This window comes from Anneissia japonica, unplaced genomic scaffold (assembly GCF_011630105.1).
Source record: "Anneissia japonica isolate Jap-2015-1 unplaced genomic scaffold, ASM1163010v1 scaffold284800_len683186_cov164, whole genome shotgun sequence".
NCBI classification, from domain to species: Eukaryota; Metazoa; Echinodermata; class Crinoidea; order Comatulida; family Comatulidae; genus Anneissia; species Anneissia japonica.
This window is the reverse complement of record NW_022711393.1, coordinates 608,739-635,372: the sequence shown is the minus strand read 5'-3', so window position 1 is coordinate 635,372 and position 26,634 is coordinate 608,739. Positions and strand designations below refer to the sequence as shown.

Sequence of the window (26,634 nt, the reverse complement as noted above, 5' to 3'; positions counted from 1 at the left end):
TCTTATATAGTCATGATGTGCCCATATATAGTCATGATGTGCCTATATATGGTCATGATGTGATGTCATCATGACCATATTTAGGCATGTCACATAGTTTTGTCAAATAAGATTTGATAGCCTGGACAGGGCATTAAGATCATCCTTTTTATATACTTTTTAGTGTTTGTTTCATTTGGTACCATTTACTTAATATAAGCATGGAATATGAATTATGTCTGCTGTATAACTGTTTTTAGCATTTTGTACATAATTTGACAATGAATGCGCTGTTATCCACACATTTAATTGTCCAATATACAATAAAATACTTTACTGCAGATATTTAAAAGAAAAAAACAAAACATCATGACAAAACAATAACATCATTACGGGGAAAAAACTGTACATATAAAATATCAATTTATAATTATGGACAATTATGAAAGATTTCATATACAAAATCCAAGCTAATAAAAAATATTAAAAATTATTTAAAAATATTAAATATCAAGTTAATTACAGACATTAAAAATCTTATGTACAATATTTAAACTCATTTTTATTATAAATATCAATTTTAATAGAAATATAATCATTTTTCTGCCATATATGTAACTATTTATATTATGTAATTTCATGTTGTAATGTTGTTTGATTGTAATTATGGTACCCTTTAATAGAGGGGCCCCCGAATATCAGGTCCCAGTTGGAAGGGTTACCCTCTCTAAATAAAGTTGAATAAAAAAAAAAAAAAAAAATTTAAACCAAATTTATTTAAAACTTAATGTCGGTGTTTTTTTTTTCTTTAGAAGTTGTTTTGTTGGTGAATGATCTCACAAGTCAAAGCACTCTAATAAGGTATCAAATACCTGTTGTTTACCTGAAGCCATTCCATCAGTATCACCTGGACCTTATTCAGGTATGTAGAAGTTATTTTGAGGGGTGGAATGGGTATGATTAAGTTTATCAACTTTAAGTTTGGGGTTTCAGTCCTTTGCTGTGAATTTCTGATATGTGCTTGAGCAAGGAGTGTCACATTTACTTGAGACCACCCCAAGTTAAAAAAAAAACATCGTGACTATATATGGGCACATCATGACTATATATAGGCACATCATGAATATATATGGACACATCTGACTATATATGGTCACATCATGACTATATACGGTCACATCATGACTATATATGGGCACATCATGAATATATATGGGCACATCTGACTATATATAGTCACATCATGACTATATGGGCACATCATGACTATATATGGGCACATCATGAGTGTCACATTTATACATGGCGGTGTTGCATGCTTCTCTGCTAGCTACAGCAGCATGACCTGAGGAAAAAAAAAACTTCATATCTGAATAAATGAACAAATAAATAACAAATACGTTTAGTCGTTTTTGTATCAGGAAGCAAATCGGCAAACTTTTGGGCTTATATGATTGAAAGGTCGTAAGTTCAAATCATTACTTATGTTAACATATCATTTATTGCATCTTTGCATCAGCTCACATATACAACATAACATAATGAAAAATGAAAAAGCTAGCCAACACTGTAAGCCTACTCTGAAAGAAGCAAATTTATGCCTGTTAAAATAAAAATATAATTTAAAATTTTATATGAGAGTAAATCAATTAATTAAAAAATTGATTGAAAATATAACACTTTTATTTGATACTTTCAGGAGGGCGTTGGATTTGAAACACATTTGTATGCTTCTATCCTACACCGAACTTGTCGTCTCCAGCTGCTTGATGCTCTAACATACAGCGGTGTTGAAATCACTCTTTGCTCTTTGGCTCGTAAAATATCAAATGTTTCTGATCCCTTGATGGCTGTTATAAGAATAGTTCCAGATTATTATGTTTTAAGGTAAATAATTCTTTATTTCAGGCAGAATTTGCTATCTAAGCCCTTTCAAAACTATCATATTTTGTTTGACAAAAAAAACAAAATAACAATTTATTAATAGATTCTTTTTTTACATTACTGCCATTACCACAAATAGGACATGTCGCATGGCGCGGTCGGTTAACATTGTGTTCTAAGGAACCAAAGTTCGTGAGTTCGAAGCGCGTCTTGGTATTCAATTTTTTATTTTTTTTTTTATTATAAGACATTAATTTTTTTTCAATTTGAAGACATTGTAATTTTTTTTCAATTTGAAGACATTTTAATTTTGTACAAATGAATATTCTAATTATTTAAAGAATTCTATCTTACTATACTACCCTCATCGGAGTATTATCGAAGATTACGAGATCTTGTATTATATTTTGTATTATATTCATATTCAACAGGAAGGAAATAGAGACACGTAAATATATTAATGAGCTTCATCCCCGTCCTGTGCACTGTCCGGTTCGAGAACTTGACTTCACAGCAGCCAACTTAAAGCATAGTAATCCACAGGTAGGTTGTACATTACATTCAATGGTGATCATTGCGTCAATCTGTTATCTATGTTGTATTAGGAAGCTTTCGATTGCACGACGACGGTAGGCCATAGAGCGGAATATCACTAAAAGTAACCTGCACATGCGAGAACGTTAAGTTCTCCTCATCTTGTGGATTCTGGGATGCAATTTGGCCAAATCTACATATGCAGAGAATGTAGGACGCCCGGTTAGACAGTCACGCATGAGTGATTCTGTTATAGCGTCGCATCGTCGACCAAATCACAAGCTACCTACTGGTGGTCATTGCGTCAATCTGTTACCTGATCACTTGTTACTTTTGTTGATCCCCGATTGTAAAAGAAAACATGTGTCCTGGGCGTCAAGCAAGTGCGTTCACTCATGCCTGCTGGGGTTGTTTGATTTCATACCCAAGTGGTTTGTCAACTAATTCACTGTTTAGTTGATTGAAATATAATATGAATATTATTATAAGAAGTATTTGCATTATGAATCAACTTTTGTTGATCAGTGCTGCTTTTTTTTTCTTTAGTTTTTTTATGATTTTACTACAAGCCATTGTTCTCAAGTCCAAAAGTACAATTTAAAGATAATTTTGTCAGACACACTCCCCTTCCAAAGTTCTAGTTCTAGTCAAATGCTGGTGTGTCATAAATTTATGATTGTAGACTGCTATCAATTTAAGAATATTTTGTAAACATGGGCTACTGGCGCTAGGATTACGTTTTAATAGCTTTACTAATGAACAGTTTGCAAAAACAGCAACATTATATTGTGAATGAACACCAAACTAATTATTTTTTGAAAAATTACAAACAAATGACAATAGAATATGAGATAAACCATCAGGAATATGTGAGATTTCTTGATTTCCGAGAGATTATTGTACAGCATTAACTATGTAGTGTATCCCCTCCATAAAAATTTTTTTTTTAAATTGTGTTACTTAATTTTAGATTTCTCTTCCACTGGCACAAACCGGGTCGAGTTGGGAGCAGCAGTTGTTATTCTGTGAGCCTCGCCTGATGGCGTCAACCTTTACTGCCACGTCTGCTCTGATTGTTGAATACTATAGCACAATTACAGGTGAGAAATGAAACTCGCAGGTCGCTTGAACTAAACACGAGTGGAGCTGTACCTTGGTGGTTAAGATTCTTGCCTTCAAATCCCATTGTTCTAGGTTGAAGTTTTGTCTATTGACAGCAACTTTCACTCGCCGCAAAATTGATTTTTATTCATTAATAAAGGGTTATACAGTAAAATAAGAGCTATAAAATGGTAAAAGAATCATTTAAATACGACATTTCCTTATGAATGTAGAGGAGTTTATACATACAGCTGTTTAAGGAACAATATTTGAGAAGTCAGCCTTCAAAGTTTATGATTTTGGGCATTTCTTAGGCAGAAACCATCAGTATATCATTAAAAAAAAATTGTTTCAACATTGAAAATGGGAAAAATAGCAGCATAGCATGATATATATATATATATATATAAAGGTTAGTTTAGTGCAATAAAATAGATTTCCAAAATTTTGACATTCCAGCATGTTTTGGCCATTATCGCCGAAACAGGATTTGCGACGAGTGACTGGTTTGGCCTGTCTTTGCCACTTATATCTCCACACTAAGTAAGCCTCAATGAAACTTAGTCTGTGAAGAGCATTTTCTGTTTATATTTGTCATGGTAAAGGATTTCCATTTTCAATTAAGTGATTAATTTCGCTGTGTGGCATATCTTTGGCCCTTTACCAGCAAGCTACCATCGCCTCTCCTAATAATAAACTATACATTTTTTCTGTAACAGAGTGTAAGAGCCTATATTAATATTACAGACATTTGTAATTCGTTATCTTTTTTTGTTTGTAATGTACCCTTTGAATTGATGTTAAGTACATTTGTATCAGTCATAACTAATTTAAAGTATACAGTAAATGAATAAAAATGATTGTTATCATTATTATTAAAATCATCCATTCTTTTTTACTACTTTTTCTGAAGCATTTGAAAGCAGTAAATGGTACCTGGATAAAAGTCTTGGATATTCAACTATGCTTCTTAACAAACATGTGTACAATGCATTAAAATCAGAGCGTGGTAGAAAAGGTATTCGTGTTGAGAACTTGTCCTTAAAAGTAAGTAAATTTGGTAGTTTTCACACAGATGTTAGGAATGTACTTAATGGTTTTATATTTCTGTATTTTTACTCTACTGATTCCATTGTAAGCTTTTCACTTCAATCTTGAATTGTATTTTGAGCATTTTTATACTGGAATTAATAAATAGTAAATATACATTCTCTTTTTAAAATATATTAAATTTGCATTTTATTCAAATTTAGTTTCAGTATTTATGTTACATTTTGTTGCCTAGATTTATAACAGTTATAATTGATAAATATTATTAAACTATTTATTATAATTTTTTTTACTTTTTATAGGGGACAAGTTTACATACTGAGAACGACCATATTCCAGCTATCAACCTTGTTCTTCGTCTAATTTCAGAAGAGGTAACATTTTTGAATTGCTCTTATATCATTCATTTATTCACTCAATCATTCCATGTCTCTCAAAATGCCCTGTTAACCTGTAAACAGGCCCCTGGCCTCTGCAGTCACTGATCTCTACTATAATAGCCGGATTCCTCATCAGCCAATCCTTGTACAGAGAAAAGTGAGGCCACAGACGCCATGTTGGAGGGCTTAAGTGACGTATCTGCTTAGACAAGTTTCTTTTGGCATTTATTTAAATTATTGTTTAGAATAACGATTCTTGCAATAGTTTCAATATTAAATTTAAATTTAATGTAAGAATTTTTTTTCAAATCATCTAACCACTCGACGCGACTGTTTATGCAGTTTACAAAAGCACGAGTGAAGTCGCGTTGTTATAGTGACATCGGTCACTAACAACGCGAATAACTTTGCTTGCACTTTTAAAAACTGCATAAACAATCATGTAAATTGGTTAGATGATTTGAAAAATAATCAGTACGTAAATTTATTATTTAAAAGTATTGCAAGAGTTGTTATTTTTAACAATAATTTAAACAAATGCCAATAGTCCTAGTGTGAAAACACTAGCCTAGAATTCATTGTGGTGCACGGTATGTACAAGATAGATTGGTCTTTTGCACACGAACCTAAAAAAAAATCAAGCCATATTGTGCTGTGCCATATATGCAAATAACATTGGGAGTTTCAGTGATGACATCACGATTGACTTATAATAGCAATTATAATTTGTTTAAATTCCCAGCATCCCAGTTCACTACTTAATGCTAGTTACGTTGATGATCTGCCTAAACTCGAGCATTTTTCGATGGAGGCTGAGCGACTTCCACCTCCTCCATCACCAAGCCCAACACCATTACCAAGCCCAACACCATCACCTCCACCAAAGAAAGAATCATCACCAAGAATTCCATTACCAACCAAAACACCAGTTCAAAAGAAAATACCTTTCAGAGATGGAGAAACACCGCCACCCATACCACTATACCACAACCCAGTGGTACACTCACCAAAACCAAGAGCATATAAATTGGTAAGTTCACTACCTTCATAATTATCTTCATACTGTTTTTTTTATATATATCTTGGTAATGCACACACTTATTTTGGCAGTATATATCAGGATTGTGCATAAAAATGTGTCGGAGGGCCAAAGTCAATTTTTGAACACTGAGGGCCACTCCTAAACTTTGATGTTTCCAGTGTGCTTCAATAACCTTCATGGACTGCTTTATACCACTTTAGCTCAAATCTAATATTACTTTTTACAGATGAAGGGACTTTCTAGCCAAAGATGTCAGGCCACACACATAGGGTTTTTTATTTATTGTCACAGGCAGCAACAAGATCACTGCCGGGCCGTATGTGGTCTTTGGGCCGCACTTTGCCTACATGTGCTTTATATTTACTCTACAAATATTGGAAGATAGAACAGTGTAAATGAAAGATTTGCTAAAGACAGTTAAATCTAAATCATGGCTGGCTGTATGTAATGTTTTTCTTCATGTACTTAAACCCCACTCAAATATCTCAGTGCTGAGCTTTGCTGAGTTTTTATGGACAAATTTACCAGTAAAAATGCTTCAACTAATCTGTCGTAATTTAGTGGAATAGCTACAAGAATGGATTTGATTGATTTGCCCAAAGCCATTCTGCAGGCCCACATATGTGAAACAGACAAGCCAAACCAGTCACTCCACAAAAATAAAATGCTAAAAGAATCATTTAAATTCAACATTTCTTCTTAAAGTTACAGGAGTTTAAACATACAACTGTTTAAAGAACAATATTTGAGAACTCAGCCTTCAATTTTTACAATTTCGGGTTAGTTTAGTGCAATAAAATAGATTTTGAAAATGTTGACATTCCATCTTATTTTGGCCATTATCTCTGAAACACAATTTGTGACAAGTGACTCATTTGGCTTGTCTTTGCCACATCTTCTACAAGAATGAGGAATTATCTATTAAGTCACAATGAAATTTAAAGCATTTACATGGATTATACTCAGGATACGGGGATAAGGCTTCACTTCACCTTGTCAAGATCATAATAGCCAACTGTGTAAAATGTATTATGAACAGCAAGTTGAGTCAGTGAATACAAATAACTTTGAACTGTGCAGGGGTCCTTAGTTGGAAGAATCCAGATCTGGGAGATCTGTTTAAATGAGCTTTCTTAACATCTAACCCATTGACACCTGGAGATTCTTGCTTGCTTGCGGGAAGCATTTCCGACTTCCGAGAAAATTTTTGTGACATACGGAAGACTTGGGACCCCTGACCTGGGGGCGGATCCAGAGTTGTCCAAAAGTGGGGCCGATCGAGATAACACTACCCTGGGGGTTGGTGGAAACTCCCCATTTTTGTTTTCTAGATGCCCGAAAGTAACCTCTGAGGCATTTTGGACGATCAGTTATTTCTTTTTCTTTCTTTTTTTTTTTTTGCTTTCCAAAAAGGTGTGAGCTGGTACCCACCCCTGACTGTGTTTATACAGTAAAATTCAAAGGTACAAGACAATGCACAAGTAGGAAGTTTCCTAACTGGGAATATAATATAAAAAAGAATCTTCTTGTAAGATTGAACTTTTCTTAATTTACATGTCAATTAATTAAATCATTCTGCTGGCCCACATATGTGGCACAGACAAGCCAAACCAGTCACTCCACAAAAATAAAATGCTAAAAGAATCATTTAAATTCAACATTTCTTCATAAAGTTACAGGAGTTTAAACATACAGCTGTTTAAAGAACAATATTTGAGAACTCAGCCTTCAATTTTTACAATTTCGGGTTAGTTTAGTGCAATAAAATAGATTTTGAAAATGTTGACATTCCATCTTATTTTGGCCATTATCTCTGAAACACAATTTGTGACGAGTGACTCGTTTGGCTTGTCTTTGCCACATATGCCTCTACAAGAATGAGGAATTATCTATTAAGTCACAGTGAAATTTAAAGCATTTACATGGATTATACTCAGGATACGGGGATAAGGCTTCACTTCACCTTGTCAAGAACATAATAGCCAACTGTGTAAAATGTATTATGAACAGCAAGTTGAGTCAGTGAATACAAATAACTTTGAACTGTGCAGGGGTCCTTAGTTGGAAGAATCCAGATCTGGGAGATCTGTTTAAATGAGCTTTCTTAACATCTAACCCATTGACACCTGGAGATTCTTGCTTGCTTGCGGGAAGTATTTCCGACTTCCGAGAAACTTTTGTGACATACGGAAGACTTGGGACCCCTGACCAGCGGGCGGATCCAGAGTTGGCCAAAAGGGGGAGCCAAAAGTGGGGCCGATCGAGATAACACTACCCTGGGGGTTGGTGAAAACCCCCCATTTTTCTTTTCTAGATGCCTGAAAGTAACCTCTGAGGCATTTAGGACGATCAGTAATTTCTTTTTTTAATTTTAATTAATTTTTTTAATTTTTTTTTTTTTTTTTTTTTTTTTTTTTTTGCTTTCCAAAATGGTGTGTTTGTACCCACCCCTGCTGACTGTGTTTATACAGTAAAATTCAAAGGTACAAGACGATGTGCAAGTAGGAAGTTTCCTAACTGGGAATATAATATAAAAAAGAATCTTCTTGTAAGATTGAGCTTTTCTTATTTTACATGTCAATTAATTAAATAGCTCTACTACCATTCAACCCGAATTCCAACTGTATGCTAGAAGACTAGGGCAAGACTTATATATACCTTGTTTAGCGAACCTACTGCCCACCAATAATGTTGATTCAGAATAAAAATAAAAATTTTATTTTTGGCCAATTAGCGCACCCACTGCCAGGAAAGAATGGAAATTTCGGGGAAAAAAATGTATTTCTTTGTTTTTGTTACACTACCGCCGCCTTGAAATCTCCAAAAAAAAGATATGTATATTTCTTCTCCATTACTGTATTTAATAACCATCCCATTACTACACGGTTTAATTCACCAATAAAATTTTATTTTTATTTCCTCCTCCTTCTGGATGTTTTTGGCAAAACTGTTTGATAAATAGGAAAGCAAGATTTTTTTTTTCTTTCCGGCCTTCTTTGACAATCTTTAAAAAAATAAGTTTGCATTTAAAAATGTATAAAAAAAAGTCTTGTCTAACAAAATGAAATACAGGTAAGGTTCACAAACTGAACTCCATACTATTTCTCTAAAATTTAAGCCACTTTCTTACTAAAAACTCATAATGTTAGATCATACTCATCCACATGTCTAACTTTGCACATCCATAAATTTCAGAAAATTTTACTACAGTGCTGTGTATGAAATTCTTATACAATATCAATCATTCCCAATACAGTACATTATACAGTGTAAATTCTGTTGTTTATTTTCAGTCAGGTGCTATCATAGTATGTAATTTTAACACTATCATATTTTCAGATAGCCATTTATATTTTTGTGTATAGTAATTTCCAATGTGTGACATATTTATAGACCACCATAGATGATTCCATTGTCTTCAACCTAGAATGTAATCTAAGGAGGGAGCTATTTTTATATCTCAACCATATTTGTATAGATAATCATTGAGAGTAATTCACAGTTGACAACTTGGGAGACAATTGATCAGTGCTTGATGAAGCTCTCATGACCTGAAAATATAATAATTATAGAAGTAATGACAAAATAATAATAATACACGTTTTTATATAGTGCTCTACACATACACACAAGTCTCAAAGTGCTTATCCACATTATTACAGTTTGCTGCATGAAATTTATATCACTGATCACATGCACTCAAGCCTTCTCAAGGTACTCATTTATACTCCTAGGTGAGGCGGAGCAATCAGGGGAGGCGCCAGCAGGGTGTCCAGGGGCCCCCGTCGGGGAGAGCTGGCCCCCATCGGGGAGAAAAAGCACAATTCTTTGGGGAGAAAAAAATATTATATGTATTTTTTACGTAGTAGGTCCTTCCTCCCCCCCCCCCCACCTGGTTGGGAAATCCTGGTGTACCCCTGGGAGCAACACAGATAATAAGAATAAAGTTCTTAACTCTTCTGAGATCAGCAGAAACAAGTGGTTGTCTTTGACTACCTACTTGAAGTAGAAAGCAAGTTTAAGAAAAATTCACGCACAAGCACATGTTTAACATTTCACCTAGATTAGTGGTGCCTGATTTGTTGTTTTTTGGATGAGGGCCAACTGTAAATAGTTGACAAACTTCAATTTACTGGGCACCGTTTGGGACATTGCTATTTATGTCTTTAAATAAGCATTATTTCTGTACACATAATAATTTTACAGTAATAATTCTGTGGTACATAATTATTTCTGTAAACACAGAAAAGTTTTGAACACATTAATAATTCTGTGGTACATAATTATATCTGTAACAACAGAATGCCTATTTGAAGACATAAATAGCAATGGTCCCAAACAGTGCCACGTACAATTCAGCTAAACTAAAACATAAATAAAACTTGGTGAGCACCAAGTGATTTTTTTCAGCTTATTCCCTCATAATACAAGATGTACAGGATCAATGCTAACTACCGTAAATGCTCGAATAAGCAATGCGGTGCTTATATCATTTTTGGAGGCTTTCCATGCCCGTTCCCATGTTACCTATCTCACGTATTCCCATAGTTCAGTGGGCCTATCATAAGTCCTACGTCATCGTAAACAAAGTTTACAAAGAAATGCTTGTGTCTTTATTGTGTTATTTATTCATTTTAACATGGTATACATTGTATTTGAAACACTGTTTCTCAAAGTGTTTCATTATACACAGGGTAATACTGTATACTCTTGAATAAGCACTGCAGCGCTTATTCGAGAGCGGCGCTTACCCTGTAGCTAAAAAAGTCAGGTTTGGAGCGGTGCTTTTTCGAGAGCAGCGCTTATTTAAACATTTACGGTACCCTGTTCCCTGGCTATCGATATCTGATATTTTTGAGTGGCTAAGATTTATGCATTATAATCATCATTACTTTTCTATGGAAATTCATTACATTTTAACTCTCACTCGGCTTTTCTTAGATAGAGGGAGTACTGGTATGTTGCACCAGAGACGATGAATCGATGGGTTTATGTTCATTTACAATATTGCTCACATAATTATCCTCTATTAACACAGTTCAAATAACCTAATTGTACTACTATCAGTCTTGTTGATTTGAGCTTAACACAACTATCAACAATTATTGATTTTTCTAGAAAGTAAGATGCAATCAGGTTGGATAAGCCATTGTTGCGTTCCATCTTGTAACCGTACGATTTTGAGTTTGTTCACGATGCCAAATATTGATATTGATCATGGGTTATTATTAATTCAAGTTTCCAATATCTTATCCTTTGCACTTATTAATGATGTCCAAGCATGAACTGACCCTGCTATATTGTGATAGTCAATTACTATGAAGGATAGCCCATTGGAAAATTATTTTTAGAATTTAACATTTAAATCTTGACTATAAAATGCTAGTGTCTTTATCTATCGTTTTTAATATTTTAAAGACAGATCCTCACTAAACTTTTAACAGGTGTTTAGGTGATGAACTGTGTAAATTCCCAACATTTGTGTAATTTTTAAACGTTTTATTGTATTTAATGTCTCGTTTTATATTGTATTGTGTCTATGTTACTTTTACAAACCCACCGCAAGAGAGTTTTGGAAGCGTCGTTTTAAATAATATTATTATTGTACTGTATTTATTTGAATATACATCCCATTTTGAATAAATACCCTCTCGAATAAACCCTCTGTAGAGCCTCATTTGGAATAAACACCTCCCTCGAAAAATGCCAAGAGGCATTTTTTTTTTTCTCCATTATAAACACACCCCCCCCCCACCCTAAATGACTTTTAACAAATCAGATGGAAGTAACATCATTCTCAACACATTCTATTAATGTTCTACTCCAGTAAAATTACTTTTTTTCTCACCTGGTAGGGGGCAGTAAGTCTTCATGATCACGCAGTAACACATTTGACGGTAATTATGTGCTCGATTTTGCCTCCCTTGAATAAACGCCTCCCTCGAATAAACGACTCCTCAAGAACCCTTCTCAACAATAAATGCCATGGTATATTTATTTTATTTTTTATAATTTTATTTGATAAGTAGTGGTTATTATTTATTGTTTTTAAATTTTTTATTGAGATTCTAAACATTTTGGAGGAAGTTTCATTCAAAAGAATAGCCATGATTTGTAGGATTGAATAAATTGTGTTATGATTGTACTAAACAGGTTCATTATCATTATTCTCTTAATAATAATATTAATATACATTCTATATCTGAATACAAATTCACTGTTAACCATTTAATGTATTTTATTTAATTTATTTGGTCTTGTTTCATCTTGATTTTTTTCCTTTTTAAGTTTTTCCACGGTTTTTATTGAAATTTTGTGACACGGCCTAGTCTTTTGTGATGTTTTTCCTTTTGCTATTAATAAAGCGATTTTAAATCATTGACATTCATGATGTTAAAATCAATAGCATTATGCTAGTGTCTCATTTATTTTTATTAGCAATTGTATTTACATTACAAATCGAATTGTATATACTGTAATTAATTAATTGCTATAAGAAGGAATGCTGCTAGTGTTATCATCATTATGATAATACTGTGGATTAAAATGGCTAAGTTGCCAGAGCTTCTAGAGGTATATCACCTTCGTTCGACCCCACAATATGTGAAGTGACACCCTTCCCTTTTCTTCTTGGACTATAGGACCAGCCCACCACAGATTTTGTTCTCAATTTTCAATTGCCGTTTGCAATCCCATCAAAATTATCCTGGATCCACCACTGTTTCCACAATCATTTTAATAGAACTGCGAATGATAGCCTATCATATCATAGGCCTGTATATTAATAAGATTATCATATTATCGTAGTCTACTCAATTTAAGTGCTGTCTAAAGTCTAATTACTGATGGTCTTATCAAGTGTGTACAATTTGATTAAAAAAATAATTACCTGAAATCACTGATATCAACTTGTATACACCCCTACACCACTAATGGATCAGTCTATCCTACTTGTTACTAGGCAACCACCAAACTTCCTTTTCTATTAGCATAATGGTATATCGTTTGACCCCTAATCCACCCCATTCAGGTTACATGAAGCATACCATTTCCTACTAGGAACTTTGAAATCAGAGTTAGCATTTTACCTGTGAAATACATCAATTTAGTATATTTATTCGGTTGATGGAGCCATTGCACATTATGCAGTAGTTTACACAAATATGTAAAATATATTTGAGTTTTTCTTCTTGGAAACATACAATTGGAATTTGCTATGGCTACTGCCTACTATAGGCCTTACTCGTCAGAGGTAAGTCTTTGATGATATTGTTTGTGTTCTGATTATAAAGTCAACACCCCATTGAACCTTATAAAGACATGTATTTCACAGAATTCATTGATAGTTTGTCCCTGACTTTAGTAGACCTAGGTGTTTATCGCATCAGTTGTTTTCAGTGTTTCAAACAAGAATCAATTTACTGTTCTGCGTGTGTTGATAAAACAGGATTGTTTGACTTCTCCATGAAGATGTGAATCATAAAGATAAATAAGAATAGAAATAATAGAGTTAGTCTGCCCTCCAATTTGAGACCACTTTTTCAAAGTACCAACTGACCACCTATCTTTTAACACTGAGCTTACCCTCTGATTATCAGACCCCTCTAATTCAAGACCGAGACCACCTTTATTGAATTACCAAGTGACATAATGACCTCCACTTCAAGACCATATTTAAAAATGAAATCAAACAGATTCGAGTTTTTTTAACAATAAATGCTCTTTCGTCTGAAAAAAACTTCAAAATTATAACAGATGTATTTTCATAAATATATCCATATAAATAAAGGTTTCTTATGTGTATTATCTTTGAAAAAGCTATTTTTTTAAAAGTATTTTTAGTTTAGGCCACTGGCTATCATAAAATATTCAGTAAATGTTTTACGACAATCTGTTAGCAACACGTTATATTTTCATTATTTTCATTGCGGATTTTTTTTGGCTCGGTACGGACTCCAAAAGTATGCATTTTCTTTTTGTATTAAGGAGTATGCGGATTTTATAAGTCCGCAATGACGATATAACGTGTTTAGCACGTATTGCCAAAAAGTGCTTTGAATCTGCTGCTTATCCCTAATTTGATACAGTCCTACGTTTCTGATTTTCTTTTTCAGCCATTTAATTGCTGCACTATTCCCCGGCCCTGTAGCCAATGGAGGGGGAGGGGGAAATTCTCCTGCTAAATGTTTCTCTTTCCCCCGACCCCCTTTCTAAAATCAAAGATATGCAAATATTTATAAATAAAAGCAAAAAATTAGTTTTTATAGTAACAAAAACAGTTATTGGGGGAAAATATTGGGGAAATCTGGTCAAGATGGAACACCTGACATAATGGTATCATCCAAATATTTGTAAGGAGAGTGTCACCTGAGTGTTTCTCTGTAGTTATTTGCATTTATGTGAAAAGAAGTGGATATCCAACCAAATAAATGGTTGTCCCATGTTGTCTTTTGGAGACCACTCTTATCTTCGGTCTTCATTTAGAGGTTTTAGGTTTGGTTACCCTCCAATAATGCAGCTTGGAGACCACTTTAAGCCTGTGGTCTCTATTTAGAGGTTTCTAATTTGAGACCAAACCCTGAGACCACCTAAAAATTTCAGATACACAGAGTGGTCTCGAATTGGAGGGCAGACTGTACTATGTCATTCTGGAAGGAATAAAAGGCCTTTTCTCATTGGGATAATGAGACCTGATTTTTGAAATGCATGATCAAGTCACTTTTGTATAAAAAAAACTAGTAAAATTGATTGCTAAAACAGCTTCAGGAAAACACTGAAATTATATGAAATTGAGTTAACCGGCAAAGAAAACAGGATAGAAAAAGTAAAAGGAATAGAAAACTATAGCAGAAAAAGAAAGAAAAAAAAACCAAGGCGTTTCCACAGTGGGGAAAACCGATAATATTAAGTTCTTAATAGCACAGTTTCATTGATCACTATCGCCCCCTGGTCATTGGATACATGAGCAATAATGTACGAAATGCAACCTATCTCCACCACTCCTGGTGAGTGTCTGTGGGGTAGTCCACACCTGATCAAGCTAATTAGACTCAAGCTAACAGTTTTTCAAGTCTCAGTACTGCACTACTCCTTACATTGATCATTAATTTATTATTTTGTTTAATGATTCTACTCTTTCTTACACTTAGTATATTAGTTTCCTGCATAATATATTGAGGTATATTTTTGTTGCGTAGGAGCATTAAAATTGAAATTGATATTTAGTTTTAACTGTTTGACTATCACCATGCCAACTGTTAACTGTCAATTAAAGTAACAAATCACGATAGATTTGGTAATTAAATTGTTTACCTGGAATCTGGAACATTTATCAAAATTGGACAAATTGAATTAATGAAATGAGATAGTGTTATAAATTTGCTTGGATTTTGTGGAGAAATTTGTAATCTATTGCTAATAGCCATAAGAAAATGTTGAAGTGGGACTCAACAATTAATATATAATTGTTGGGTTTCTCTTTTAATTATTAACTTATTGTTAATAATTTTAATGTAATTATTCACTTATTTATCAATTAAATGTTTTCAATGATATAGATTATAATTAATAATAATAATGTAATTTACTCAATAATGTTTCACTTTTATTTAAATTATTCTGCAATTTTAATGTTTTATTCAAATAATGTTATATAATATACTTTTATTTTTAAAATGGTGCAGTGGTTTTGTTTTTGGTTAATTCTATTGTTAGTTAAGCCTTTTTTATGTTAACGTAATTCGTAATTCAGCCTTTTGGCTGCTATTATTTGTGTTTTTATGAATTTTGATTGAATAAATACCATTATTATACTATATAATATAGATGATAATTTTTAAGAAAAACATATTTTTTGATCTGGATTTGAAGCCCAGACCTTGTGATTTTATTGTTTGGATATTCTACCAGTACAGTTAAATATACTGTCTTTTTGTTTGTTTTCATTTATTGTTCTTCATTCCGTAAATTTATTACCATTTTTTTAAAATTTAGGTTTAAAACAAATGCAAGTAATGTCAGATCTGTTACAGAGTAATTTCTGTGGTTTGGCCGAGCCAAACTACCCCCACCTGTTTGATTAAAAAGCATCAAATTAATGATGAAATTTACCATTTAGGCCCTACATGCTAGAATCTCCCAAATCCCACAAGAGCTCTTACCATTGACCCCACCATGGTCCCCTGGACCTCTCGCTCTGTTGATGGAAAACCCCTCCTTTAGGAACCAGGATTTTTTGAGATGCATCATTTTCTGCAAAATTCAAATTGAAATTACGGTAAATGTAATCATTTCAATCAGTCACCTACACCTTTGTGTCATTTCTATATATGCAATTCTATTTTCTATTTCTTTTACACTTACTGTATTATAACCAAGGCACATAAATATAAATTGTAGCAGAAAATATGACATCGTCAACTATATCAAAGATAAAGGTTATAAATGCACATTGTTTTGCCTGGAGGTGGGTTCTAGGGAAGTATTTTCTAAAGATAATGAAACGCGATTAAATGATATAAAATTGAGTAATAAGCGATGCAGAAAGTATAAAAAGCAAATTAGCAAGCTGGCATTGACCAGCAGCTGTGTTATCTGGAACACAAGACACTCGCCTGAGTGGGTGAATTGTCATTATTTGTAATAGTTTCTTCTGCATTTGCATCACGTTTTTTTTTTTGTGTCTGTTTTGTTCCCACCCTGTGCCTAATTAAGCCATGACCTTGGTGTTTTTTTTTTGTCACATTCTTTTATTGTGTTGTTAATATAGAATGATTTTAATTCCTTAATCTTACCTTTTTGGATTATGAATATTATAAATGATATGAACCTGTATGTGAACTTCCCACTGACTGAAATTAAAAAGGAATGTGTCACTATGGAGAATATAAATTAAGTCCTGGATCAAATTCAATGGACACAATCCCCGAGGAAGGAAATATGATACAATGAGAATCTACCTGCTGCATACATTTCTATAATATGATTATTTAGCCAAATATTTTTTCACAATTTTCCTTCCAAACATATCTTGAATGCTTCAAGATTATTTTGATGATATATTTATATTTAATGTCTTTAATATTTCTATATTGCAAATGATTGTCTTTTTGTAAAGTATGTACAACACTTTGTCAGGCCTTGCCTTTGTCGTACTTCCTCCATCTTAATTTGTTTTGTATTATTTTTATTAATGATGGAAAATAAAGATCGATTGATTGATGATAGAATTTTGAACATGACAGGGGCAAATTCAATGATGCTGGTGTTTTTTCAATTAAATTATATATCCATGTATTTTCCCCCAACAGACATACACTCTGTACTGTCCTTTTTCCCTGAAACAATTTGATAATGATAATTACAAGTCAATTGTGACGTCATCACTGCAACTCCCAATGTTATTTGCCTGTCCTCCACAGTCCAATAATTTTCCATTTAGTAGACGCTTGGCTTGATTTTTTTAGGTTCGTGTGAAAATCGAATTGTAATTGAAAATTACTTTCGTAAAACAAGGTTAATAATAATTAGAACCCGAAGAAAGTTACTTCAAATTCATATATTAAGTGTGAACAATTAAAGAATTTCTTGAATCAATGTACCCTAATAAACTAAACATAAGTGAACGTTTACAAAGATTCATTTTACTTCTTTAATAAAAAAGAAACTATTTTTACTATTTACCAACCTGTTTAATATTAGTATATAGGATAGTAAAAAGCAAATAGTAAAAATCCTCATCAAAAAATAATTTCAAATCCAAATGTGAAACTAACAATTTATTTTATATGGCCTTATTTCCTGCGGGGTGATTTTAACACTAAACGAATTTCAGGAACAAAAAGGATCTTCATTGTGGAGAAAAAATGTTATTTGCAAGCCCAGCAAAATTTCACTATAAAAGAATTTTTAAAGAAAAAATGCATGCATTACTCTAATTATTATAACCAATGGAAAAATATGGGCATAAATTTTAGTTTTACACAAAAGAATAAAAAAAAAATGAAAAAAACAGACTATTTCTCATAGGAGATTACCATTTTCTCAATGAATTCTCCGTTACTAGGCAAATTCAGAGGTTGTAGATCGCATCCGCTGGAATGCTTTCACTTTTATGTATACTTTATACAGTCAATAAAGTGCATCCTCTCTAATGAAATTAGTTTTTGTACTTCGTATCTCTCACACTGCGTTCGATCGACTAGACCCGAGATATGTTTGTTTAATTGTCAAAATCTCGGTCAGAATCATTTCTTTAACAGATTTTAAATAATTCCTATGAAATATTATATTTCACAAGCGTCAATACTAGCAACAAAAAATATCATGTTGGCCGTTTTTATGTGTGATAACAGAACGTAAATCAAGGTAAGGCTAGGCCTAGCAGTGTTGGATAGGGTAATGTTTCCGGCGCTTACTATATTTCTTCGCAGACGTATTGCAAAGTCAAACATAAAAAATTCATGTGCATTTATTTATTTTTTGTGTGGAACACAAAAAAAATTAAATTTCAGTCTTATTTTACTTTTTTTTTATGTGTAGGAATGTCTAAATTTAGTTAAACTAGGAATTTCGTATCATATTTATAAATCTTTATAACATATATAAAAATCAGATTTTTCTTAACAACTGAAGTTTTGCCAAGAATGGGGCTTTAACTTTACTTTCAATAAATAAATACTAGAAATGCTAGGGTCTTAATGCCACTAAGTAATCATATACATCATTATGGATCACCCTCACAGCAATTGCTTTGGTTGATATAGTTTAATACAAAGAAATTAAATCAAAGATATTCCAAGCATCTAAACATGATATGATAATTATAATAATACTAAACAAATGTATGTAGTTAGAGATAATAGAGCTTTCTATTTGAATATAAATTATCTTTAGAGGGTGAATTTGATGTAATAGATCTTGGATATAATTTCCTGTGCTTTGTCAGGAAATGTATTGAATAGAGGCAGGTGATAATGATTATTTATAAAGGTTGGAGAAGTGTACTATATGGAAGCATTATGCGGCGCAACAAACCAATGGCTCATGATAATGATTATTTCAAATAAAAATAGGATTTCTAGCCTGTTAGAACACCCGCTGCTGTGAATGAAATAAGATTTTAAAGTTCAGAACTAATTATTTTCTTGCTGACCGCTTCCTCCTTGATTTCCTGATAAGAATATATTTTTTCCTCTTAATTACTGTAAATATAAAGCACAGGTGGACAAATTGCTGCCCCGACAGGGATTTTTTTTGCGGCGTGTGAAAGTGAATTAAAAACCCTATGTGTGTGGCCCACCAAACATTTTTGACTCGAAAATACCTTGTTTTTTACGGCCCAACACCGATTATCTGTAAAAAGTAATGTTGAAACTGGGCATGAAGTGGTATAAAAGCAGTGCATGAAGACCCACTGAAAACAACAAAGTTTGGGTGTGGCCTATGGTGTTAAATCAAAAATTCACTTTGGCCATCCAACCAATTTCTATGTCCACCCGTGATATAAAGCATTTTTCTGTTGAACTACTGAACTGTTTGCATCGCCACAACTCATTCCTTATACAGCAGTGTTATGGGGACATAGAGTGAGGGCCTAAAATCGCGCTCAATCACTTTTTACTTTATCCCCTCCTTTTTTTATATCGATTAATAAATTTTATTCTTATTTTCTCCATCTAAATTTTTACCTCACACACTCCCCTTTTTTATTTTCATTATAATAAGATTTTGTTTATATTTTCTTCTACATTTACTTTGTTTTGTTCAAACCATTTTAGTGTTTCCCTCCCTAAAAATCTTTCAAAAATGAATTTCTAGACAAGTGGAAAAAATGAAATGTTTAAAGGTTTTGGAAGCACAACTGAATGTTCACAAACTCTGGTGTTTTGCTGGTTACATTCCTTGTTAATACTGTAAACAAGAGTATTCTTACATTTTTTTATATTTACTTTTTTTGTGTTTCGTCTGTAGGTCTTGAAGGAGGATGAATTACCACCACTGGATGCAGTGCAAAATCTCCTTCCCGACTCCCATCGGGTCATTTTGGATCCGGATCAAAGGTACCAGGACCATCCAGGCTTAATCCCAACAAGATTACCACCTAAAGACCTTAACGATGATCCACCTCGTGAACCTAAATCCAAGTAAGACTGTAGAAGGGTTAAGAAAGCACAACCATGGTCTGCATGCTGATGTAGAAGCTATTTTAGAATTATGTAATGGTCTTTTCTAAAAAAGAGTTTACCAAGAGTTCATTTGGCAGTTTCCATTCTGTTTCTGCTTAATGCTAGTGTAACCATGTTGTATGTGCATGCAAAGAGTTGGCTGAAGGCAGGGGCAGATCCGGAGATGTCCAAAAGGTGGGACTGAAAGTGAGAGTGATCAAGTTAACGCCACTCTAGGGGGTCCGGGCATGCCCCAGGAAATTTTTGTTTTCTAGACGCCCGAAAAAATAGAGTGGATTTTTAAGGATGAGCAAGGGATTTAATATGAAGGTGGGTGGAGGGCCATGAAATTAGCATTACAATGGGTGGAAAACTTCAAGGGTGGGTGTGGCCCCACCCACAGTAACTACATCCTTACATGCATTGCTGATGTGGAAACTATTGTGCTGCTGTAAGAGGCGGTGTCATGTGATTACGACTGTTAATCCTTCATTTTAAAAGGGCTCTACACTTCATTAAGATTAAATAAAGTACATTTTGTTGTAACATTCCAGGTCTTTATCAACATTGGGTTTTGTTTGTACTCATAAATTGGAGGCATGTTTCCAATTATTACTGAAAGAATTAATTGAACAATTAATTTGAAGGCTGTTCTATCGATTTTGTCTTCATCTTAAGAAGTTTATAATAAGCTAATGTAAAATTATCAATGAAACTTGAAATATTACCATCCATACTAATACAGAATTGCTTTGATAACACTTTTCATAATATCATTCCACAGCAAGAGTGCAAAATGTAGATTGAAATCTCCATACTCATTAATTTTTAGCATCGATCAATAATGTTTGTTAGCCGTCAATTTATCTAAATAAATTTGCTAATCTACAGGTCTCGTCAAACACCTCCAGACCGATACGCAATAACTCTGCTAGATCATCAACAGAGGGAGCTAGACAACTATAAAACAGCCATGAAGGTTTGTTAGTGCATCTATTATACTGATGAAAATGATGATGATTACAGTATTACTTACTTCTACTCTAATAATAATTATAATGATGGATATATTAATGATAAATAAAAATGATATTAATAAATAGTAATTACAATGTTAATCACACTGTTTTTTCTGGGTGTTTGGAAGGTGATTGCAGATTAATAATGGAAATTTCCGTCAAACTCCGCCCCTTGGATATTGTAATACTAAGCTCCCGTATATCAACAGTGTTATAACTTTTTGCAAACGTGTGTATTTGTGATACACGAACATATTCCTGAATATTTAATATTTTGAATATTTAAGAACTGGGGGAAAAGGTGGTTATGCCCCTTTTTCCCTCAGTTTTTAAATATTCAAAAATATGTGTCTCGTTAACCGTTAAAGCATGGAGGTATTGTTCACTATAATACCTCCATGGTTAAAGAGTTTTTCGTCAAAATATGCTTTTTGTGTCTTAGAAAAATCACTTGTACAACATATTAACATTTTTCCCCTACAGAGCCTTGCTTTAATTTATTACATTTACTTTTTTTCTCAATTTTTTATACTACAGTACTGTACTTAATCATTTTTTATGTTTGAATATTTTTTTCTGAAATCATGTAAGAGAAACTAAACCTAAGTTATTGTTTAATTGCTTCAGCGAATGGGTGATGAGATTGTGAAGTTACAGGAGGAGATAACAAGACTGGAGGTTGTGAACAGTAAGCTGCGTCAGCAGATCAACATGCACGAGGACACAACGAGGGCTCTGCTAAGAGATTCAGAACTTACAGACATTCCAAGGAATGAGTTGGTTCAACGATATGGTAGGTCACAAAAACCGGAAGGTCCACTGATTAATTTCAGATAAGATATTATAATACATACTCCAAGTATAGAAATGCACGCCATCGCGTCAGGATTCAATATTTCGACATTACTTATGTCATCATTCGACGATGACATAATTAATGTAGAAATATTGAATCCCGACACGATGGTGTGCATGTCATTACTTGGAGTAGATTCACAAGCTTCTTAATTATCTTGCCAGGGTTGTATCTGTAAAAAACTGAGGTTGGTTGGAAACAATTTAAAGGTGGGTGATAATATTGGTAAACACTAAACAGTAAGAGTGGATTGTAAGGATGGGCAAGGAGGTAAATAAAGGTGGGTGGATGGCCCTGCCCACAATAACTACATCCCTGCTTGTTAAAATGTCAGTCCCATTTTTTTTTACATATCATATTTTGGTCTCCTTGGTTTCAAAAATATTGATTGATTATATTATTTGACTGATTGATTGCTTGTCAATCAATTGATTGATGAATAATTTTTGAGAGATAGATATTATTGGTTACTGAGTAGACTAGCTAACAACAGAGATGTAAGAGACAAGAATATTGACATCATTCACATAGTAGTAGATGAAAAAGTAATTTGATAGATTGGTTGGTTGATTGCCTATTTGCTGGGTTGAATGGTTTGTTGGTTGCTGATCTGATTGATGTATTGATTGAATATTTTATTGTCAGCTATTGACTATCTTTCAATAAGCCAGCTCGTTTTTTTTATGGGCTACCATCATGAAAGAATGTTGGACAAATATTTAAATCAATTTACAAGTAAAGTTATAGTTTTATTTATCATAGTATTTCTTTTTTTTTATTACTTCCCAAAAATACCAGATTAAATATAATATCTTTGACATTATTTTGAATTTTTTTTCTCTATGAAGCATCTCTGAGGGATAAATTATCAAGTCAAGTAAGAGAAGCCACATCTTACAGGGACAAGCTACTGCAACTACAGAATGAACTAATTAGGGTAAGCAGTTATATTGTGAAGTGTGGTTGAGGTGTCTAGTCAGTTAAGTTGAATTAAGTGGGAAGCTTAACTGAATCCTCACTATTGGGGTTTAGAGTGTGGTGTTAATTATGTTTAAGAGAAATTACTGTCATTGACAGGACTGAACACCTTGACTGCCAAGCCTTTTTCCTAGTTCCATCACAATACGTCGATGCATGTAGGGCACCACCGTAATGAAAACCATTCCCATCTGTAATCAAACATGAACAACCATGGTATTTATTTTTAGATCATTACTTCCGCGTTCTTCCATGAAGCTCCAAGGTGAGAGTTTGTGTTCTGCCAGCGAGTGCATGTGCAATACAATTGTGATATGCTGGGACAGGTGTGGACATGAACTCACCTCCTTGATGCCTAAGTAGACCCTGTCAGACTTGACTCGCGTCCAAGGCAGTGAACATGTTGAACCCAGGTTCTTCACATTGATGGACAAACATTTGAACTAAACTATTTGGCGAATTAAGTAGCCGAGCAGTAAGGCAAGGGTACAGCTAACTACAGCCTTAACATCGGCGTTGGTTCCAGCCACTCTTCATGGTTCGGTTGGTAGAATCAAGTCTTCTCGGAAGGATTTTAATTGAGGTCCAGTGTACACATCTGGCTAGCGTGCACTTTAAAGAAACCAATGCATCTTTCTGAATAGTAAGGGGTTACCCCGATGCTATAGTTCATTTCAGCCCCTGTCGTCGTGGAATGATGTGAACGTGTAGCTACTATATAAGTGCCTCTTTACGACCAGTAGGTAGTCACAGACCACGCCCATATGCAATTCAGCACAATAATGCTGCGAGTTATGTGTTATTCTCCTACCTTTATATTAAAGTTCTGTAATCGTTCTCGGATGTCAAGTACTGTTAATAAATTAATAGTATGTAATTTTATTTGTTATTTCAACAGCATAATGACAGAGAAAAGGAGTTTATAAATCTTCAAGAGGCCCACTTCAAACAGTCAGCCATTTTACAGAGATTTCAAGAAAAGCAGCAGAAAATTAAGAAATTGGAAGAAACTTGTCGTAAGCAGGAAGAAGTGATTGAGAAGATGGAGAAGTTACTAAAGGGAAAAATTAGAAAAGGAAAAGATGAAGGTAGACAAATTAAATTAATTGTTTGTGTGCATCAAACAAGTTTTCATTAAAAAACATAAAACACAACTGTTTTTGCATTCAATTCATTTTGACAACATTGAAGAGGAATTCTTCCATTGTCAAATCATACATGAATTTAATTGCTTATTAGATTTTAAGATTTTATGTTTGCGAGATCAGTCTAATTGTAGATAAAACTGAAACGATATGCACAGTATTAGGACTTATTTTCTTTAAGTTTGTCAGAGGAGGGTGGAAAAAAAAATAAAACTACAATTTTGTTTTCTAATTTAGCAAATGCTTTAGCCAAAAATATCCAGACGGAGGAGAAAATAAAAGTAAAATTTTACTGTTGAATGTAAACAGTAATAATAATAATAATAATATTAATAACAAACATTTTCAATACACCAATTCAAATGTTTATCAAAGGTGCAGTGGACTAGATGTTGCACTTTTCAATAACTTTCTTCTCCGCTGAGGATCACTTTATGCCATCTGCAGCTGGTAAACCGACGCACTTTCATATGTCCACGAATTAATTGTAATAATGGGATGGTTAAATGCTTTAAATTTATATAACTATGAAGAAATATACACACCTTATTTTTGGAGATTTCAAGGCTGTGGCAGGCGGGATAAAAATTTTAATAAACTTTGATTTTCTTTCCTGAAATTTGAATTTTTTGTGGCAGCGGGTGCGCTAATTGGCCGAAAAGAAAAATTTTATTTTTATTAAAAATCATCGTTATTGGAGGCGGCGGGTTTCGCCGATCATGCGCTTTAAAGATGTATTGTCCCTTGCTAACATCAAAAAATAATGAAAAATAATTTTGAAATGAACTTGCTCATATTTCAATAGCATACAAATTATTAACTTGTGCATAAAAATTATTGAATTTAAAAAATGTGTACCCTGATTTTTAAACCAAAGAAATTATAATAAAACACTTCCAGTGACTGGAAGTGTTTCTATCATTTCTCACTGTAAACTGATGGATAGACATTTTTTAAATACACTAATTTCTATGTTCAAGTTGATAACTTTTAAGTCACTTCAAAATGGGTAAGTTAATTTCAAAAAACTATTTTTATGAATTTTTTTTGGTATTTAGCATGGGACAATACATTTTTAATCAATTAATATTTCAGCCATCCAGGTGGGTCACAAGAAAAGTAGTGTTGAGAATTGAAACAATGACCAAGATCTCCACAGTTTAGTGCACACATATTGGCTCTTACCAATTTAGCTGACTGAGCTAAGCTACTTTCAATTACCCTAATGCAGTTCTTTAAGATTTTGTGATGAGACTTCACACATTTCACATCTTTTAATTTTTTGTTTCAGCAACTCCTAAGTTAGATGCCAAAGAGGCTTTTTTAGCAGAAAATTCACGTTTGAGGTCAGAGATCAATCAGATGAAAAATAAATCACAAATTAAAGTAAGTTCAAGATTTATTATAATTATATTCTCTTGAAAATGTGCTTCAGGCTTGTTAGTAATGAACTTTTTTTATTAAAAGGAATTTTGAAAGCAGTCCTTACGTATATTTTTCCATTTTTTGTACATTGCATGGAAATATTTACATAATATGTAAGTAATTAGTATTTGTGGCAAAGACAAGCCAAACCAGTCTCTTGTCACAAAAATCAAATTTTGAATAATACATGGTTAAACAGGAAAACGAGAGCTACAAAATGTTTAAAAATCATTTAAATCTGACATTTTGTTATGAAGTTACAGGAGTTAAAACATACAGATCTTTAAAGAACAATATTTGAGAATATCAGCTTTTGAAGTTTATGATTTTGGGCATTTCTCAGGCAGAAACCATCACCAAATCGTTAAAAATTGTTGTTTGTGACTGGTCTGGCTTGCCTTTGCCACATTTTAATTACTGTATTTATTCAAATACACAACCAGCTTTGAATAAACGCCCCTCCCCCCTCAAATAACTCTCAAATCATTCTATTAATGTTTTACTCCAGTAGAATTACATTTTTTCTAACCTGGTTAGGATCCATAAGTCTTTATGATCACGCAATAACACATTTTAGTGTTAATTATGATGTGTTGTTCAACGTTTATAGTAAAATTAAGGGGTGTTTATTTGAGTATATACAGTACGTATCCATTTGACGCAAGCGATTTGCACAGCGAGAATTTCGAACCCCCGACCTCGAGGTTTGGAGTCCAAGCCACAACCGATGCGGCAACCACTTCTAAACACTTCCCTCGAATCAATGCCTCCCTTGAATAAACGCTTCCTCGAAAACCCGTCCCAACAATAAATGTCCTAGGGCGTTCATTTGACATGATTGCTTTTTTTTTTCTAGGAAGTGTCATTTGATGATGCTGAGCGAATGGAGCTGTATAGTAAACTCGATAGATCTGATGGTCGCATACGAACTTTGGAAAGAGCCGTGAGTCTTACATATTTCATCATCACCACATCAGTAATGATGAGTATAGAAATTCAGCAAACATTACTAAATTTAAAAAAAAAAACATTCTAATCTAACTTTTGATATTGTTATTGTATTATATCGTATTTTT

The 26,634-nt window shown here is 33.4% G+C and overlaps 1 protein-coding gene across 4 annotated transcripts in view; it reads left to right on the top strand.

Annotated features, from left to right (window-relative positions):
• The window catches only part of LOC117107457 (coiled-coil domain-containing protein 33-like), a 34,033-nt gene that overhangs the window by 4,924 nt on the left and 2,475 nt on the right, over positions 1–26,634 (top strand). For 3 of the 4 annotated variants that reach the window (XR_004445233.1, XM_033249154.1, XM_033249155.1), the window contains exons 6-19: positions 792–901; positions 1,679–1,866; positions 2,295–2,406; positions 3,368–3,497; positions 4,412–4,545; positions 4,851–4,922; positions 5,671–5,958; positions 19,942–20,114; positions 21,027–21,114; positions 21,782–21,947; positions 22,859–22,947; positions 23,887–24,076; positions 25,425–25,519; positions 26,415–26,501. Coding sequence is in view for 3 of the 4 variants with exons in the window: in XM_033249154.1 (XP_033105045.1) it covers positions 792–901; positions 1,679–1,866; positions 2,295–2,406; positions 3,368–3,497; positions 4,412–4,545; positions 4,851–4,922; positions 5,671–5,958; positions 19,942–20,114; positions 21,027–21,114; positions 21,782–21,947; positions 22,859–22,947; positions 23,887–24,076; positions 25,425–25,519; positions 26,415–26,501 (1,922 nt within the window). In the remaining variant the exon portion in view is untranslated. The remainder of the gene's footprint in view (positions 1–791; positions 902–1,678; positions 1,867–2,294; positions 2,407–3,367; positions 3,498–4,411; positions 4,546–4,850; positions 4,923–5,670; positions 5,959–19,941; positions 20,115–21,026; positions 21,115–21,781; positions 21,948–22,858; positions 22,948–23,886; positions 24,077–25,424; positions 25,520–26,414; positions 26,502–26,634) is intronic. The other variant, XM_033249156.1, reaches the window with a different exon arrangement.